At 44.0% G+C, this 17,123-nt stretch overlaps 1 protein-coding gene across 3 annotated transcripts in view; it reads left to right on the top strand.

Moving 5' to 3' along the window:
* The window catches only part of myo7aa (myosin VIIAa), a 274,145-nt gene that overhangs the window by 104,836 nt on the left and 152,186 nt on the right, over positions 1-17,123 (top strand). For all 3 annotated transcript variants that reach the window (XM_073044265.1, XM_073044264.1, XM_073044263.1), the window contains 6 exons: positions 265-449; positions 3,319-3,440; positions 4,184-4,326; positions 7,941-8,054; positions 10,094-10,247; positions 16,296-16,372. In XM_073044265.1, coding sequence (XP_072900366.1) covers positions 265-449; positions 3,319-3,440; positions 4,184-4,326; positions 7,941-8,054; positions 10,094-10,247; positions 16,296-16,372 — 795 coding nt within the window. The remainder of the gene's footprint in view (positions 1-264; positions 450-3,318; positions 3,441-4,183; positions 4,327-7,940; positions 8,055-10,093; positions 10,248-16,295; positions 16,373-17,123) is intronic.

The following is a 17,123-nucleotide window of genomic DNA, read 5'->3' as shown; positions in this document are numbered from 1 at the left end:
TCTTCTGAAACTGTACCCTCTGGTCCTAGACTCCCTCACTATAGGACAGATCCTCTCCTCATCCACTCTTTATCTTGGCTTTTCAATATGTTATAGACTTGAATACAATCCCATCTTCAGAACAACATCTGAGTGTTTCCCTGCTGATGTAGTATAGGGAGTTTGCAGCGGGACCTGTTATCGGAGTGGTGTATCTCTGCAGGAGGAGTGAGGGTTGCAGAGTTTGGAGGTCCGCTGGTAATGGGCGCAATGTGACTGTTTCAGACGTACACGGGCTCCATCCTGGTGGCGGTGAATCCCTATCAACTACTGCCCATTTACACTGCCGAGCAAATCCGGTACTACACCAACAGGAAGATCGGGGAGATGCCGCCTCATATCTTTGCGATTGCAGATAACTGTTACTTCAACATGCAACGGAACGGCAAGGACCAGTGCTGTATCATAAGGTGAGTCAGCAACCACTACTCAGTAGCCTCATGATGACCTTCTTTGAGTGTTATCAATCATAAAGTGGCCAATAAACAGTCCTAGAACTGGCCTGCACAACCCTAACACTATGGGAAAACGTATGGGCAATGATATTAGTTTATTATTATCACACGTACCAAGGTATAGTGATAAGCTTGTCTTGAGTACTCTTCAACAGATCATATCATTACTCCATGCATTGAGCTAGAATAAGGTAAAACAATATCAGTGCTCGGGTAGTGGGGTGGAGATGCATCTCTACCAAAGAAGGTGTATGGTGCTCCTTCTCTCAACTAACCTGCAGGTCACCCTTGGGCAAGGTGTAGCACCTGCTTGGCTCCCCCATCAGGATCACGTGAAGCCATGGGAGCAGGTATCAGATGGTCGTATGAGCAGCCGGTGCATATCACAAGTCTTGGTTATGCAACCACCGACACCACGCAGACAATCTCTGAAGAGTATTGCAAATAGCTGAGGTCATCTGTCTTGTAAAGACACTAAAAACCAATTCCATAGGAAAAATTTGCCAAGAACGATCAGGGTCTTGATTGCCCACATCAGGAAGCTATGGAGAGGGTGCAGAGGAGATTTACCAGGATGTTGCCTGGTTTGGAGAACAAGTCATATGAAGCAAGGTTAGCAGAGCTGGGACTTTTCTCTTTGGAGCTTAGAAGAATGAGAGGGGACTCGATAGAGGTCTACAAGATTATGAGAGGCATAGATAGGGTTGATAGTCAGTACCTGTTTCCCAGGGCACCAATAGCAAACACCAGAGGGCATATGTACAAAATTAAGGGAGGGAAGTTTAGGGGAGACGTCAGGAGTAAGTTTTTTTACACAGATGGTTGTGAGTGCCTGGAATGACTTGCCAGGGATGGTGGTGGAGGCTAAAACATTAGGGGTATTTAAGAGCCTCTTGGACAGGCACATGGATGAAAGAAAAATGGAGGGTTTTTGGGTAGTGTGGGTTTGGTACTTTTTTAAGGATTATATGGGTCGGCACAACATGGAGGGCTGAAGGGCCTGTACTGTGCTGTAGTGTTCTATGGTTCTATGGTCATACGACAAGGCACATAATGATGCTGAATAACAATGCAGAATAAAGTGTAAAAGCTACAAAGAAAATGAATGCAGGTAAACGATGAAGTGCAAGATCATAATGGGGTAGATTGTGAGGCCAAGAGTCTGTCTTACTGTACAAGTCTGTTCAAGAGTCTGATAGAGATTGTCCTTGAGCCTGGTGTTCTGTGCGCTCAGGTTTCTGTGACTTCTGCCCGCTGGGAGAGGTGAGAAGTGGGAATGTCTGGGGTGGGAGGTGTCTTTGAAAAACATAGAAACAAAGAAAACCTATAGCACAATACAGGCCCTTCAGCCCACAAAGCTGTGCCAAACATGTCCTTACCTTAGAAATTGCCTAGGGTAGCCAAACATTCTTGTATAAGATAGACTCTTGACCCATCGGTCTATGGTACCTTGTTATCTGCCTGCCCTGCATTTTCTCTGTAACAGACAGACATACTTTATTGATCCCGAGAGAAATTGGGTTTCGTTACAGTCACACCAACCAAGAATAGTGTAGAAATATAGCAATATAAAACCATAAATAATTCAATAATAATAAGTTAATCATGCCAAGTGGAAATAAGTCCAGGACCAGCCTATTGGCTCAGGGTGTCTGACACTCCGAGGGAGGAATTGTGGAGTTTGATGGCCACAGGTAGGAATGACTTCCTATGACGCTCAGTGTTACATCTAGGTGGAATGAGTCTCTGGCTGAATGTACTCCTGTGCCTAACCAGTACATTACGGAGTGGATGGGAGTCATTGTCCAAGATGGCATGCAACTTGGACAGCAACCTCTTTTCAGACAACTGTGACACATAGTTCTTCATTCTGTTACTGTTTTCCCTTCTAATGTCTCACTGCACCATTATAATGAATTGATCTGTACAGGTGGCATGCAAAATGAAGTTTTCCAATGTACCCTAGTACATGTGACAATATTAAACCAATTTACCAGCCATTTAATAAGTGAATGAAAATTTGGTTATTGGGTTCCTAATCTTTGCTAAATTGGAATTAGTTTAATAATGTCATGTGTACAGTGGAAAGCTCGACTTGCATTCTCTTCATACTGATCAGACCATTAGTGGATTGAGGTAGGACAAGGTAAAGCAATAACAGAATGCAGAATAAAACAACCACAGAAAAAGTGCAGTACCTTTAGACAATAATGTGCAAATCATAATGAGGCAGACTGGAGCTGAGAGTCCACGTTATACTAGACAATCATTCAATAGTCATGCAACAGAGAGATAGAAGCTGTCCTTGATCCTGGTGGTAGGTGCTCTCAGGCTTTTGTATCTTCTGCCCAAGGGGGAAGGGAAAATGTCAAGGGTGGGTAGAGTCTTTGATTATGTTGACTGCTCTACTGGTATGATGAAGGTTTGAATATAATAGCAATTGAACTTTACCTGAAATGATAAACTTCCTCCTTTTTATTCCATGGTCCACTCTCCTCTCCTATCAGATTCCTCCTCATTCAGCCCTTCACCTTTTCCACCTATCACCTCCCAGTTTCTTACTTCATCCCCCCCTCCTAGCCCCCCTGGCTTCTCCTATCTCCTTCTGGATTGTCCTTCTTCCCCCCCCCCCCCCCCACCTTCTTATTCTGGCATTTCCCCCCTTCCTTTCCAGTCCTGATGAACAGTTTTGGCCAGAAACATTTCCATAGATGCTACCTGATCTGCTGAATTTCTCTGGCATTTTGTGTGTGTTGCTCTGGATTTCCAACATTTGCAGAATCTCTTGTGCTGATGAATTTTAACCTTTGTTTGGGATTCCTAGTGGAGAGTCTGGTGCTGGGAAAACGGAGAGCACAAAGCTGATACTACAGTTCCTGGCAGCGATCAGCGGCCAGCATTCGTGGATCGAGCAGCAAGTCCTTGAAGCGAATCCCATTCTGGAAGGTTTGTTGGTGTAACCTTGATATTGAGACACTGCCATGTCCATTGAAAACAGAGGTACCAATTCAGAGCTGGGCATAGAGAGAATAAGCGTTTTCACAACATTCACATAATGCTAGAGGAATCCAGCAGGTCAGGCAGCATCTATGGAAAACACTAAGCAGTCGATGTTTAGTGCTGAGTCCCTTCATCAGAACTGGAAAGGAAGAGGAATAGTCAGGTCTAGGCCCAAAATGTCTACTGTTTACTCTTTTCCACTGATGCTGCCCGACCTGCTGAGCTCCTCCAGCGTTCTTCATACGTTGCTCCGGATTTCTAGCATCTGCAGATTTTCTTGTATTTTTGATTTGCACAACGTGTCACTTAAAGATGAACTGTTAGCTTTAGTTGTCACGTGTACATAGAAATACACAGTGAAATGCATCGTATTGCATTAATGACCATGCTGTTCGAGGATGTACTGGGAGCACCCCATAAGTGTCACCCTACTTCCAACACCAGCAAGGCATGCCCACAACTCGCCTACCCTAACCAGCACATCTTTGGAATGTGGGGGTGGGGGGAACTGTAGCACTCAAAGGAAACCCAAGCGGTCACGGGAAGCGTGCAGAGTCCTTGCAGACAGCGGCAGGATCTGAACCCTGATCTTACAGCTGGCACGGTACAGCGTTATGCCAACCTCTTTGCTACTGTGCTTGATTCTAATGTCGTGACCTAACCGCTCTGCCCTCATCCTCTGCCCACAGCCTTTGGGAATGCTAAAACTATCAGGAATGATAACTCCAGTCGTTTTGGGAAATATATCGACATCCATTTTAACAAGCGAGGGGCCATCGAGGGAGCCAAGATAGAACAATATCTACTGGAGAAGTCCCGTGTTTGTCGTCAGGTATGGTGGGTGAGGAATTGAATGGGTCACGGGGGCGAAGGTGACCTGGGTGAAAGAATTGCAATGAATTCAACACCACTTCCATTGCAGTGGATGCTTCCTCTTTGTTTCACCTGTATTTTATTTAGAGATGCGACAAGACTTTCTGGCCCAACAAGCCCGCACTGTCCAATCATTTACTTTTTATTTAAAGATACAGCACGATAATAGCCCCACCCACAGCCCAATTTGACCCTCGTGACCAATCAACTTCATAACCTGTACATTTCTGGAATGTGGGAGGAAACCAGAGCACCTGGAGAAAACCTCACAGTCACAAGGAGAACATACAAATTCCTTACAGACAGTGGCAGGAATTGAACTTTGGCCCTTTGAGCTGTAATAGCAATTATACTAACTGTCACACTACTGTGCATACCATTTGAGCTATCTGAACCTTCATGTCCTACAAATTAGCAATGGTTTCCCAGAGCGGCTACACAGGATGTGCACGGCACAACTGGCAGGTGTGTTTACAGACATTTTTAATCTCTCCTTCTCCCAGAGTAGAGTGCCCTCATGCTTCAAAACATCCACCATTGTCCCCGTACCAAAAACGGACAAGGTAACATGTCTGAATGACTGGCATCCTGTCACACTCACCTCAATAATAAGCAAATACTTTGAGAGGCTGGTCAAGGGCTACATCTGCGGCTTGCTACCACCCACACTGGACCCCCTACAATTCACCTACTGACACAACTGATCGACAGATGACACAATAGCCACAGCTCTACGCACTATCCGTAAACATCTGGAGAAGAAGGATGTTTATGTGACAATGCTGTTGTTGGACTACAGTTCAGCCTTCAACACCATAATTCCATCCAGGTTTGACAAGAAGCTCAGAGACCTCGGCCTTCACCCTGCCTTGTGCAGCTGGATCCTGGACTTCCTGTTAGATTGCTGGCAGGTAGTAAGAGTGGGCACCCTCCCCTCTGCTCCTCTGACCCTCAACAAAGATGCCCCTCAGGGCTGTGTCCTAAGACCCCTCCTTTACTGTCTGTACACCCATGACTGTGTCACCACCCACAGCTCCAATCTGCTAATTAAATTTGCTGGCGATATTATCTTGATTGGCCTAATCTCAAATAATAACAAGGCAGCCTACAGAGAAGAAATCATCTCTCTGACACAGTGGTGTCAAGAAAACAACCTCTCCCTCAATGTCACAAAAACAAAGGAGCTGGTTGTGGATTACAGGAGGAATGGAGACAGGCTAACCCTTATTGACATCAATGGATCTGGGTTGAGAGGGTGAACAGCTTTAAGTTCCTCGGCATAAACATCAGCGAGGATCTCACGTGATCTGTACATACTGGCTGTGTGGTGAAAAAGAAGCACAACAATGCCTCTTTCACCTCAGACAGTTGAAGTTTGGTATGGGCCCCCAAATCCCAAGGGCTTTCAACAGGGGCCACAATTGAGAGCATCCTGACTGGCTGCATCACTGCCTGGTATGGAAACTGTACCTCCCTTAATCACAGAGAGTGGTGCAGACAGTCTAGCACGTCTGTAGATGTGAACTTCCCACTATTCAGGACATTTACAAAGACAGGTATGTAAATAGGGCCTGAAGGATCATTGGGGACCTGAGTCACCCCGACCACAAACTGTTTCAGTTGTTACCATCCGGGAAGCGGTATCGCAGCATAAAAGCCAGGACCAACAGGATCCGGGACAGCTTCTTCCACCCAGCCATCAGACTGATTAATTCATGCTGATACAATTGTATTTCTGTCCTATATTGACTGTCCTGTTGTACATACTGCTTATTACAAATTACTATAAATTGCACATAAGATGTAGACGTAACATAAAGATTGTTACATATGTATGTGATGGATGTAGGTAATAAATTCAATTCAATTCATTAATGTGTGGTAAAGTTTTATTATTACCACATGTCGGGAGATACTTGGAAAAGTTTTTGTAAGGGTTCATCCAGGCAGATCATCATGTATGAAGCGCCAGTAGCAATATGCTGTTTACTTAACGTATCATAAATGCACTTTATTATTTGTGTAATATACTTTATGGAGTTCAAGGCAGAGGCTCACCAGGGCAATCAGTGATGGGTAATAAATGTTAGCCTTGCCCCCGACACGAGACACTTCTTAACCCAAAAAGCTCAGCAAACTGCATCTACCTTGCAACGTTTGGATAATCAACCTGGCGGAAAGACTGTTGACCAACAAACAAATTGTGCAGCTTGGTCCAGTGGGATACGGTGTACATGTTATGGTTGAATGACAATAAAATTAAACTTGAACTTGATCATTCCATACACAAGTACATTGAAATAGTTTTTAGAAAGTGCAGGATTCACTGTTATTTTTATTTAGAGCTATAGCACTGGAGGGGACCCTTCCAGCCCACTGATCCCGCACTGGCCAGTTATGCCCATATGACCAATTAAACAATTAATCCATATGACTTTGGAATGTGGGAGGAAACAAGAGCATCCAACTGGAAACCTACACTGTCATGGGGAGAACATACTGGTTCCTTACCGGCAGTGCTGGGAGCTGAACCTTTGTCACCAGTGTTAGAATAGCATACCTTAACTGCTACTCTACCTCAAATTGCCTTAGGACATTATTTTGTTAGTAAACACTCCTTCAACTTTGTTTTAATTGCCCTGCCTCCCAAGAGTTATGAACTCTTAAAAGAAAACAAATAGGATTTTATTGGTCTACAATCTCTCCAGCAGGCCGAGTATCCAAGTGTTACTAGGTGGATAAAGTTTGCTGAGTTATTTCAGTTAAGAGGTTTCTAGGGTTGGTGGCGAGACCAGCATCTATCATCCGTCCCTGATTGCTCTGGTGCGCCTCCGCCTTGATCTCCATAAGACCATAAGTCATATGTAGGAGCGGAATTAAGCCATTCAGCCCATTGAGTCTGCTCTGCTAGTCCATCCATTATCTCTTTCAACCTCATTCTCCTGCCTCCTCCCCATAATCTTTTCATGCCCTTATTAATCAAGAACCTATCAATCTGCACTTTAAATATACCCAATGACTTGGACAGCTGTCCATGGCAATGAATTCCACAGATCCACCACTCTCTAGCTAAAGAAATTCTTCATTATTTGTTCTAAATGGACACCTCTCTATTTTGAGGCTGTGTCCTCTGTCCTAGACTCCCCCACTATAGGAAACATCTTATCCACATCCATTCTATCTAGGTCTTTCAATATTTGATAGGTTTCAATGAGATCCTCCCTCACTCTTCTAAACTCCTGTGAATATAGGCACAGCCATCAAATGCTCTTCATGCACTTCATTTCTGGGATCGATCTTGTGTACCTGCTCTGGATCCTCTACAAGGCCAACACATCCTTTCCTAAATAAGGGGCCCAAAACTACTCGCAATACAGAATCAGAATCAGGTTTATTATCACCGGAATGTGTTGTGAAATTTGTTAACTTACTCAGTGTGTTCTGACCTCTTGCCCTTCTTCTGGTGAAGGGAGAAATTCTGAGGTTGGTATGGAGCCAGTTGATTGCTAAGTTTGAATATAGAATGGTACAGGTCCATTGGCACGTGTTGACTTTCATCTTTCCCTTCCACAGGCTGATGGGGAGAGAAACTATCACATTTTCTATTGCACGTTGATGGGAATGAGCCCTGACCAGAAGAAGAAACTTGGTCTAGGGAAGCCAACAGATTACACCTACTTGACCATGGTGAGACCTGTGGACCGCTGATCGATTGAGGAGTGTGTAACATTGCTCTGGTGATTTTCTGAAATCTGTGGACTAATGGTGTGGGACAAGTTTTTTAAGGTAAAATTGGTTCAGAAAAGGAAACTTCCAATGGAATAATAGTGTTAAAGTAATTAATTATTAGAAAATCCCATTTGTAGTGAAGGCTACAGCAGGAAGATTAAAAAGTCCAGTATGGTACATCACTAAAGTAGTAAGGGGTCCCTAAGGTTGTTATAGCCATGGGGGGGGGGGGGGGTTGGTAGTGGGATGGTTGCCAATGGCGTGCATCTCAAATATCCTCTGATATCCAAGTCCAGCTCCTGGCTTACATGTGTGGCTTAGCCACTAAGCCCAGCAGAACAGTTTCCACTGGCAGGAGAAGGGGCAAAGATAGGTTACTGGTGTCTTAAAGTCAGTCACTTTGGGCAAGTGGGGTTCATCAGCTCATCTAGGAAAAGAAAAACACTGATCTCAAACTTCTGCTGCCTTGCAGCTATACCCACTTATGGGAAAGGCTTTGGGAGTAAACCCCAAGAAAAAATTTACAGTTGGAGTTGCTATGTCAGTCCAACATTGAGTTCAACACTGACTGACAACTCCTGTGATGCCAATGTTGCCAAACTGTATGGGTCTCTGCCGTACCTTTGGATTCATCAGCTGCATGGAGAGGGGAAGCCGCTACTTGGCCAACAGCTAGCTCTCCATATTGTTCTGGCCTGGCTTCTGTACTGGCTTGCATATCACATAGACAGCTGAGATGCAACATTCACGGTTGACCTTGGCCAACAGAGGGCCTCAAAGTGGTAAGTCATTAAATTATTCAAGCATTATTCAAGGTAAATTCCATTTAATACATTAATTCCAAATGAATAATGGAATGATCCTTCAAAGCAGAGATGAGGAATTTCCTTAGCCAAAGGGTGGTGAGTCTGGGATGTATTTCCACAGATGGCTGTTGAAGTATATTTAAAGCAGGGTTTGATAACGGAGAGAAAATACAAAAAAAAAACTGGAGCATAAAGAGACTTGGGAGTGCTTGTGCAAGATTCCCTAAAGGTTAATTTTCAGGTTGAGTCTGTGGTGAGGAAGGCAAATGCAATGTTAGCTTTCATTTCAAGAGGTCTAGACTACAAAAGCAAAGATGTAATGTTGAGACTTTATAAAGCACTGGTGAGGCCTCACTTAGAGTATTGTGAGCAGTTTTGGGCGCCTTATCATAGAAAAGTTGTGCTGAAACTGGGGAGTTAAAAGGAGGTTCTCGAAAACCATTCCAGGATTGAATGGCTTGTCATATGAAATGTTTTTGATGGCTCTGAACCTGTATTCACTAGAATTTAGAAGAATGGGGTGTGACCTCATTGAAACCTATCGAATGGTGAAAGGCCTTGATAGAGTGGATGTGGAGTGGATGCTTCCTATGATGGGAGACTCTAAGACCAGCAGACACAGCCTCAGAATAGAGAGGCGTCCTATTAGAACGTGAATGAGGAGGAATTTCTTTAGCCAGATAGTCATGCATCTGTGGAATACTTTGCCTCAGGCAGCTGGGGAGGCCAAGTCTTTATGTACAATTAGGGCAGGGGGTGATAGATTCTTAACTTGTCAGGGCATGAAGGGGAGAAGGCTGGAGATTGGGGCTGAGAGAGGGATTATCAATCAGTTATGATTAAATGTTGGGCCAAGTGGCCTAACTCTGCTTCTATATTTTATAGTCTTGGTAGTTACAGGATTTGGTTAATAATCTTATGATTTTACTACTATCTCCACTTTGATGTTATGATCAGAATTTTAAATTTTCCGCAGTTGGATTTGAATTTGTGGTCTGGATACTTGTTTGGTATCACATCCATCTCAGCATCTACCCAGCTGGTTCTTAGTCCATTACTACTTTTATAAAGGGCCAGCAGATGTTTGGGTTTGGATTTTGTACGGTCCTGATTAGATGCATGGTTTCCCTGGACTCCCTCACCCCTCCATTTCCCGTGCAACTGATGTGACATCTGAGGTGTTCATTCTAGGGAAAGTGCACCGTCTGTGACGGCCGAGACGACAGCAAGGAGTATGCCAACATTCGTTCTGCCATGAAGGTCCTCATGTTCACCGACACAGAGAACTGGGAGATAAGCAAGCTGTTGGCTGCCATCCTACACATGGGCAACCTGGCCTATGAGCGTAAGTCTTCAGGCGACCCTGCCTTGTGTTGGAGCAAGCTGGGAATGTGAGCAGAAATTATCTTGGGCATGTTCGCTATAGGAATCGCCTTGGCAGAGAAAACTACGGGCCAAATGTTGGAAGATGGGGTTAAAATGGTTGAGTACTCAGTGGTTAGCATGGAGATAGTGGGCTGAATGGCTCATTTCTGTGCTGTGTAACTCTCTGTACATTGTTCCAAGAAGGGTTAATGGACTGAAGTTGTGTTATTGGGGCTTTGAAGAAAGATAGCACAGATTTTTGGGAATCCTCTATCTGGGTGGGATATTGATGTTCAGCTTGTAGATTTGAAGAATCAAGAGTTGAGTTTATTATAACCGTATAACCGTATAACAATTACAGCACAGAAACAGGCCATCTCGGCCCTTCTAGTCCGTGCCGAACGTTTACTCTCACCTAGTCCCATCGACCTGCATTCAGCCCATAACCCTCCATTCCTTTCCTGTCCATATACCTATCCAATTTTACTTTAAATGACAAAATCGAACCTGCCTCTACCCCTTCTACTGGAAGCTCGTTCCACACAGCTACCACTCTCTGAGTAAAGAAGTTCCCCCTTGTGTTACCCCTAAACTTTTTCCCCTTAACTCTCAACACATGTCCTCTTGTTTGAATCTCCCCTACTCTCAATGGAAAAAGCCTATCCACGTCAACTCTATCTATCCCCCTCATAATTTTAAATACCTTTATCAAGTCCCCCCTCAACCTCCTACACTCCAAAGAATAAAGACCTAACTTGTTCAACCTTTCTCTGTAACTCAGGTGCTGAAACCCAGGTAACATTCTAGTAAATCTCCTCTGTACTCTGTCTATTTTGTTGACATCTTTCCTATAATTCGGTGACCAGAACTGTACACAATACTCCAAATTCGGCCTCACCAATGCCTTGTACAACTTTAACATTACATCCCAACTCCTATACTCAATGCTCTGATTTATAAAGGCCAGCATACCAAAAGCTTTCTTCACCACCCTATCCACATGAGATTCCACCTTCAGGGAACTATGCACCATTATTCCTAGATCACTCTGTTCTACTGCATTCCTCAATGCCCTACCATTTACCATGCATGTCCTATTTGGATTATCACTGACCTATGTTGTGAAATTTGTTGTTTTGTGGCAACAGTATATAAAAAAGCTATAAATTGCAATAATAATACAGCGAACTGCAGTTAAGTGTGACATATCGTGATCAGCACATTCTGGCCCGATTAAGCAGCTGCCTCAATTAATTGAAGTTTCAATGGAAATAGTTAAAAATGTATTAAAAAAAAAGACAAACTACTGTAACTGAGTAACAAAATATGCATTTGGAAATGCAGAAAAAACTCTACTAAAACTAGTAGAGTACCATAAAACAGTATTAGTTCCTAATAGGTATTTTGCAGAGGAATTAATCCAGTATACACTGCCATGATTTTTTGACTGTGACATGAACAAAATCGGTGCAGACACCTAGTGCAGTAAGTGGACTACCTTCAAACAATGCTTTTGATGATTGTATCCTCCAAATCTTCATTTCCATTGTAACATTCAGGATTACTGTCGATTACCTTCAAATGCTTCGTAGTTCCTAACTTATCGGAGTAGTGAAATCGATTTATTTTCACTCCTGGCCATTTCTGGCACCTCCAAGCCCAAATGCTTGAAACTGCAGAGTTCTGAGTTGTCTTTGCTGTTTATTTCTCAGCAACAATCAGTGACAAAGATCACTGCTTTTTGAACACAAACACATGCAGCTGAAGCTATTTAAAAACTTTTTGCTGTAAGCACGTTGTAGTGTCTTACAGCCACAGACTTTAGTCAGAAACTGTTCGGTAACTGTCTCCTGTCCCAGTTAAGTAGCTGTGTGTCCCAAATAAATGAAGATAATCCCTTCTAGTTTCTTGATTTGTTTTTGTTTGTTAAGAGTTGTCCCAAATAAGTGGCTGCACCAATTAACAGATGGCCCAATTAACTGGAATCCCATGTTTACATATACAATGTATATGTTACATACAATATATATGTTTTAGGCTCCTATACCACATCCTTGATGGTAGCAATGAGAAGAGGGCATGTTCTGGGTGATGGGAGTCCTTAATGGTGAATGCCACCTTTTTGAGGCATCGCTTTCTGAAGATGTCTTCGATGCTGGGGTGGCTAGTGCCCATGCTGGAGCTGACTAGGTGTGCAAACCTCTGCAGCTTTTGCTGATCCTCTGCAGAGGCCCCTCCGTGCCATTCAGTGTTGGAATGGTCCCCATGGTGCATCTGTAGAAATTGATGGAGTCTTGGGCTACATAAAATTCTCCTCAAACTCCTAATGAAATATAGCTGCAGCTATGTCTTCCATGTAATTGCTTCAACGATGAGGTCAGCGTGGGGGGTGGGGGGCGGAATATGAGGTTATCTGCTTTGGCAGAGAGACAGATAAGCAGAAGAGAGACACGAGACTGCAGACACTGGGATCTGGAGCAATATGAAGGAACCCACTGGGCTACGTGCCATTGCAGGGGGCAGGGAGTTGGTGGGGGTGGGAAGAGAGTCCAATTGATATTTTTGGATCAAATTAAATATAGAATTTGCAAAAATGCAAGATGCCATTGAAACCTGCAAGTTTCTGAGGAAGGTTAATAAGTTCTTTTTGTTTTATGGCCGTTGGCACCCAGCTTAATGGTGCATTACCGCCACCTTCTGCTCTGGAGTGTGGATCAGACGGTAGACTTACATTCTAAATCCCTTCACTCATTCTCTCTCTCTCTCTCTCTCTCTCTCTCTCTCTCTCTCTCTCTCTCTCTCTCTCTCACTCTCTCACTCTCTCACTCTCTCACTCTCTCACTCTCTCTCACTCTCTCTCACTCTCTCTCACTCTCTCTCACTCTCTCACTCTCTCACTCTCTCTCCCACTCTCCCACTCTCCCACTCTCCCACTCTCCCACTCTCCCACTCTCCCACTCTCCCACTCTCCCACTCTCCCACTCTCCCACTCTCCCACTCTCCCACTCTCCCACACTCCCACACTCCCCCCCTCCCACTCACTCTTTCTCTCTTTCTCTCACTCTCTCACCCTAATCTACACTTTATCCTTCCTTCCTTCTTTGGCCATCCTAGTACCCAATTCTAGCTTATCCATCATATCGTATAAAAAAAAAACCTGTATCCCTTAAGAAAGCTAAATAAAGGTTAATAAGTTATCAGGAATTGGAGGGTATGGTTTCAGCATGGCAACTAAGGTAGGATAGCAGTTAGTGCAATGCTATTACAGCTCAGGAAATTGTTGGATTTGGAGTTAAATTCTGGTGCCATTTGTATCTCCTCTGCATGGAATGTGTGGGTTTTCCCCAGGTGCTTCAGTTTCCTCCCACAGTCCAAAGGTGTACTGGATAGGTTAATTGGTCACTGTCGATTGCCCCCTGATTTAGTTTAGGGTTAATCAGGTTCATTGGGCATTGCTGGAGCCATGTGGCTCGAAGGGCCTATGTGCTGCATCACTAAATAAAATAAAGGGTACCTTGTTTAAGATTGTCAGAGGTTTCTCTTTGAAAGTTGACTTTGGCATTCTTGTGGGCTGAATCATTCATTATATTCAGGATTAAAATAGACGTTTATGTTCCAAAGTTTGTGGGATGAGGAAAGTGAAGCTGAGGCCAAGATTAGATGAGCAACAAACAATCTCCAGGAGGAAGTCAACGGGCCGATTAGCATCTGTGGGAAGAAAAGAAACAATGATGTTTTAGGTCAAGACCCTGCATATCAGGACTTGAATGTTGACAATTCCTTTCCTCCCACAGACGCTGTTTGATCTACTAGGTTTTTATTTATTTAGAGGTACAGCACAGTTACGTTGCCTTCCAGCCCAAAGAGCCCTTGTCGTCATTTACACCCATGTGACCAATTAACCTTTGGCATACGTCTTTGGCACGTTGGAAGGAACTGGGGCACCCACTGGAAACCCACATGGTCATGGGGAGAATATACGAACTCCAAGCAAACAGTGACAGGACTGAACCCAGGTCACTGCACTGTAATAGCTAATGTGCCACCCACAGCTCCTGCAGAGACTTTGTGTTGCTCCAGATTCCAGAATCTGTTGCCTCTTGGGTCTCCATAAGATGAGATGTTGCCTTACGATTGATGCAGTAGCCTTGATGAGCCACATGGCAAACTCTCATTTCTTACCTGCTTGTTTACGAGGTTTTGGATTGGGTCCCATGATGTGTTCCAAAGAAATGTTAGTGAAGCACAGGATTATCCATGATTTCAAACAGCAGGTTTGCCTTCAGGCACTCTAACTTCCAGTTTTCCAAAAATTTGTGAAGGGTATCTTGGACCTCAAACCACTTTGGTACTCCTGATATCCCAAATACAATCTTTAGCAATCTCAACACCAGAGATTAAAAGGGCATGGACCTCTGGGAAACTGATTGACAATGGCCTTTGGAAAGGTGCTGGCCAACGTCTTTTTCCAAGACACCTTTGGAAGGAAGAAACAATCCCTGGCCATTTTGGATTGTTGGATTCTGATGTCTTTTGGTCCAAAGTTCTTTTAGAAGTCAAGAATGAGGCATAAACTTCGTTACTTCACGATCATTTTATTAGGCAGCAATAGAACAAACAGAATTTGAAATGGGGAGTAACAGAGAGTCTGAGAACAATGAGGAAAGGAAAAGAAAAGACTAAAGATTGGGAGACCAAGTGCTTCGCCCTCCTTGTATGCCATAGATAAGAGGCATTCCATTCAAATGTTTAAATAAGAGTTATCCAGTCAGATAGCCCCTGGTCAAACAATGTAACACTTGAGAAGCTTCCAAAAACATTCAAAGAACTGTAACCACTCGCTGACACATTGAATATTTGCATACACATACTGTGACCACTAGGAAATATAGTAAACAGTTATATGAATGTAGGTAGTTATATATAAAATACAAGCAGACATTAATGCAAAGAAAATGACAATTATACAGTCAAATCTAGCAGGATATACAGGTAGTCCCCAAGTTACGAGCATCTGACTTACGGACAACTCGTACTTACGAACTGAGGAAGGAGAATGCTGTCCATCATTTTAAGTCAGATCGCGATGCTGTCCGTCATTTTAAGTCATTGTCGTTGACACTGTGTTGAGAGCTTAACTTCGTATTTGGTTTAAATTTTTCTTAATAAGATTCACCCTGACCACCCCCCCCCCCCCCAATTCCGGTTGGCTGGTGGCGCAGTGAGATCAGCGCCAGGCTCGAGAACTGAGGTTTCCGAGTTCGATCCAGTGACAGACCGCTCCTGTGCCGGGTTGATGTCAATCCAGTGACTCCCGTACCATCCGTGCTGGGTTGATGTCGAGCTCGCAACTCAACCTCAATAAAAAAAAGTACTGTCACCTCCAGAATATTGTGGAGGATCAAATACCCAAACCCAGCACAGCCCCCACTTGTCCCATTTAACCTGTCTCAGTGCGGCGGAGTTTAGGACCCGGGGAATTCAGTGCGGTGGTCCTTAGGACCCAGCGGGCCTTGGGAGCCGGCGGAGGTCGGGATCCACCGCCCGCAGTGTTTCTGTTCCATTGACAGAAAGCCATCGCAATTGAAAATAAAGTGGAAATAATAAAGCGTTTGGAAAGAGGTGAAATGCCATCGGTCATTGGAAGAGCATTAGGCTCAACAATTGGAACAATTTTAAAGGATAAAGTGTGAATAATGGAACATGTGAAAGGCCCGGCCCTGATGAAAGCTACAATTATTACTAAGCAACGTGGTGGTTTAATTATTGGAATACATACATTTCTTAAGTGTTTTATATGCATAGAAAGGTAAAATATATACTATATACCAAGACAAACGTTTGACTAATTGACACTAAATAATACCGGATGTACTTGTTCCGACTTGTGTATAAATCCGACTTAAAGACGGACTCAGGAACGGAACTCGTACAATACCCGGGGACTGCCTGTAAATGTACGACAAGCAAGGGAATTAAGTTTGACTGCAATTGAGACAAGCTTTACTTTTCTTTTATTATCCTTCAGCTCGAGTGTACGACAACCTGGATTCATGTGAGGTGGTCTACTCTGCCCAGCTGTTGGCAGCTGCAGCTCTCCTTGAGGTGAATATCCACGCAGTTAAAAACATACAAACAAGCTGGATGAACTCAGCAGGTCAGGCAGCATCCGTTGAAACGAGCAGTCAACGTTTCAGGCCGAGATCCTTCTTCCGTCCTGACGAAGGGTCTTGGCCCGAAACGTTGACTGCTCGTTTCAACAGATGCTGCCTGACCTGCTGAGTCCCTCCAGCTTGTTTATATGTGTTAATTTGACCGCAGCATCTGCAGTATACTTTGTGTTTACAGTTAAAAACATAGATAACTACAGTACAGGACAAGACCTTCAGACCATGATGTTTTGCCAACCTTTTAACCTATTTTATGATCAATCTATCCCAGGGATTCTCAACCTTTTATATGCAATGGGCCAATACCATTAAGCAAAGGGTCTATGGTTGAGAACCCCTCGTCTCACCCTTCCCTCCACCATGACCCTCCATTTTTCTATCACCCATCTGTCTGTCTAAGGGTCTCAAACGTCTGTAGTGTATCTGCCTCTACCACTACACCTGGCAGGGTTTTCAACCGCTGTGTTTGTCTGCGTGCGCGCACGAGTACGTACGTACACGTTGCCTGTGACATTCCCCCCCCCCCCACCCCATACTTTCCTGCAATCACCTTAAAATGATGTCCCTGTTACTAGCCTGGGAAAAAATGCCTCTAGCTATCCACTCGATCTGTGCCTCTTGTCATTTTGTGCACCTTTTGTCAAGTCCCATCTCATCCTCTCCATTCCAAAGGGAAAAGTGTGTGT

Source organism: Hemitrygon akajei, chromosome 4, assembly GCF_048418815.1.
Source record: "Hemitrygon akajei chromosome 4, sHemAka1.3, whole genome shotgun sequence".
Lineage (NCBI taxonomy): Eukaryota > Metazoa > Chordata > Chondrichthyes > Myliobatiformes > Dasyatidae > Hemitrygon > Hemitrygon akajei.
This window is presented reverse-complemented; position numbering and strand designations above follow the sequence as displayed.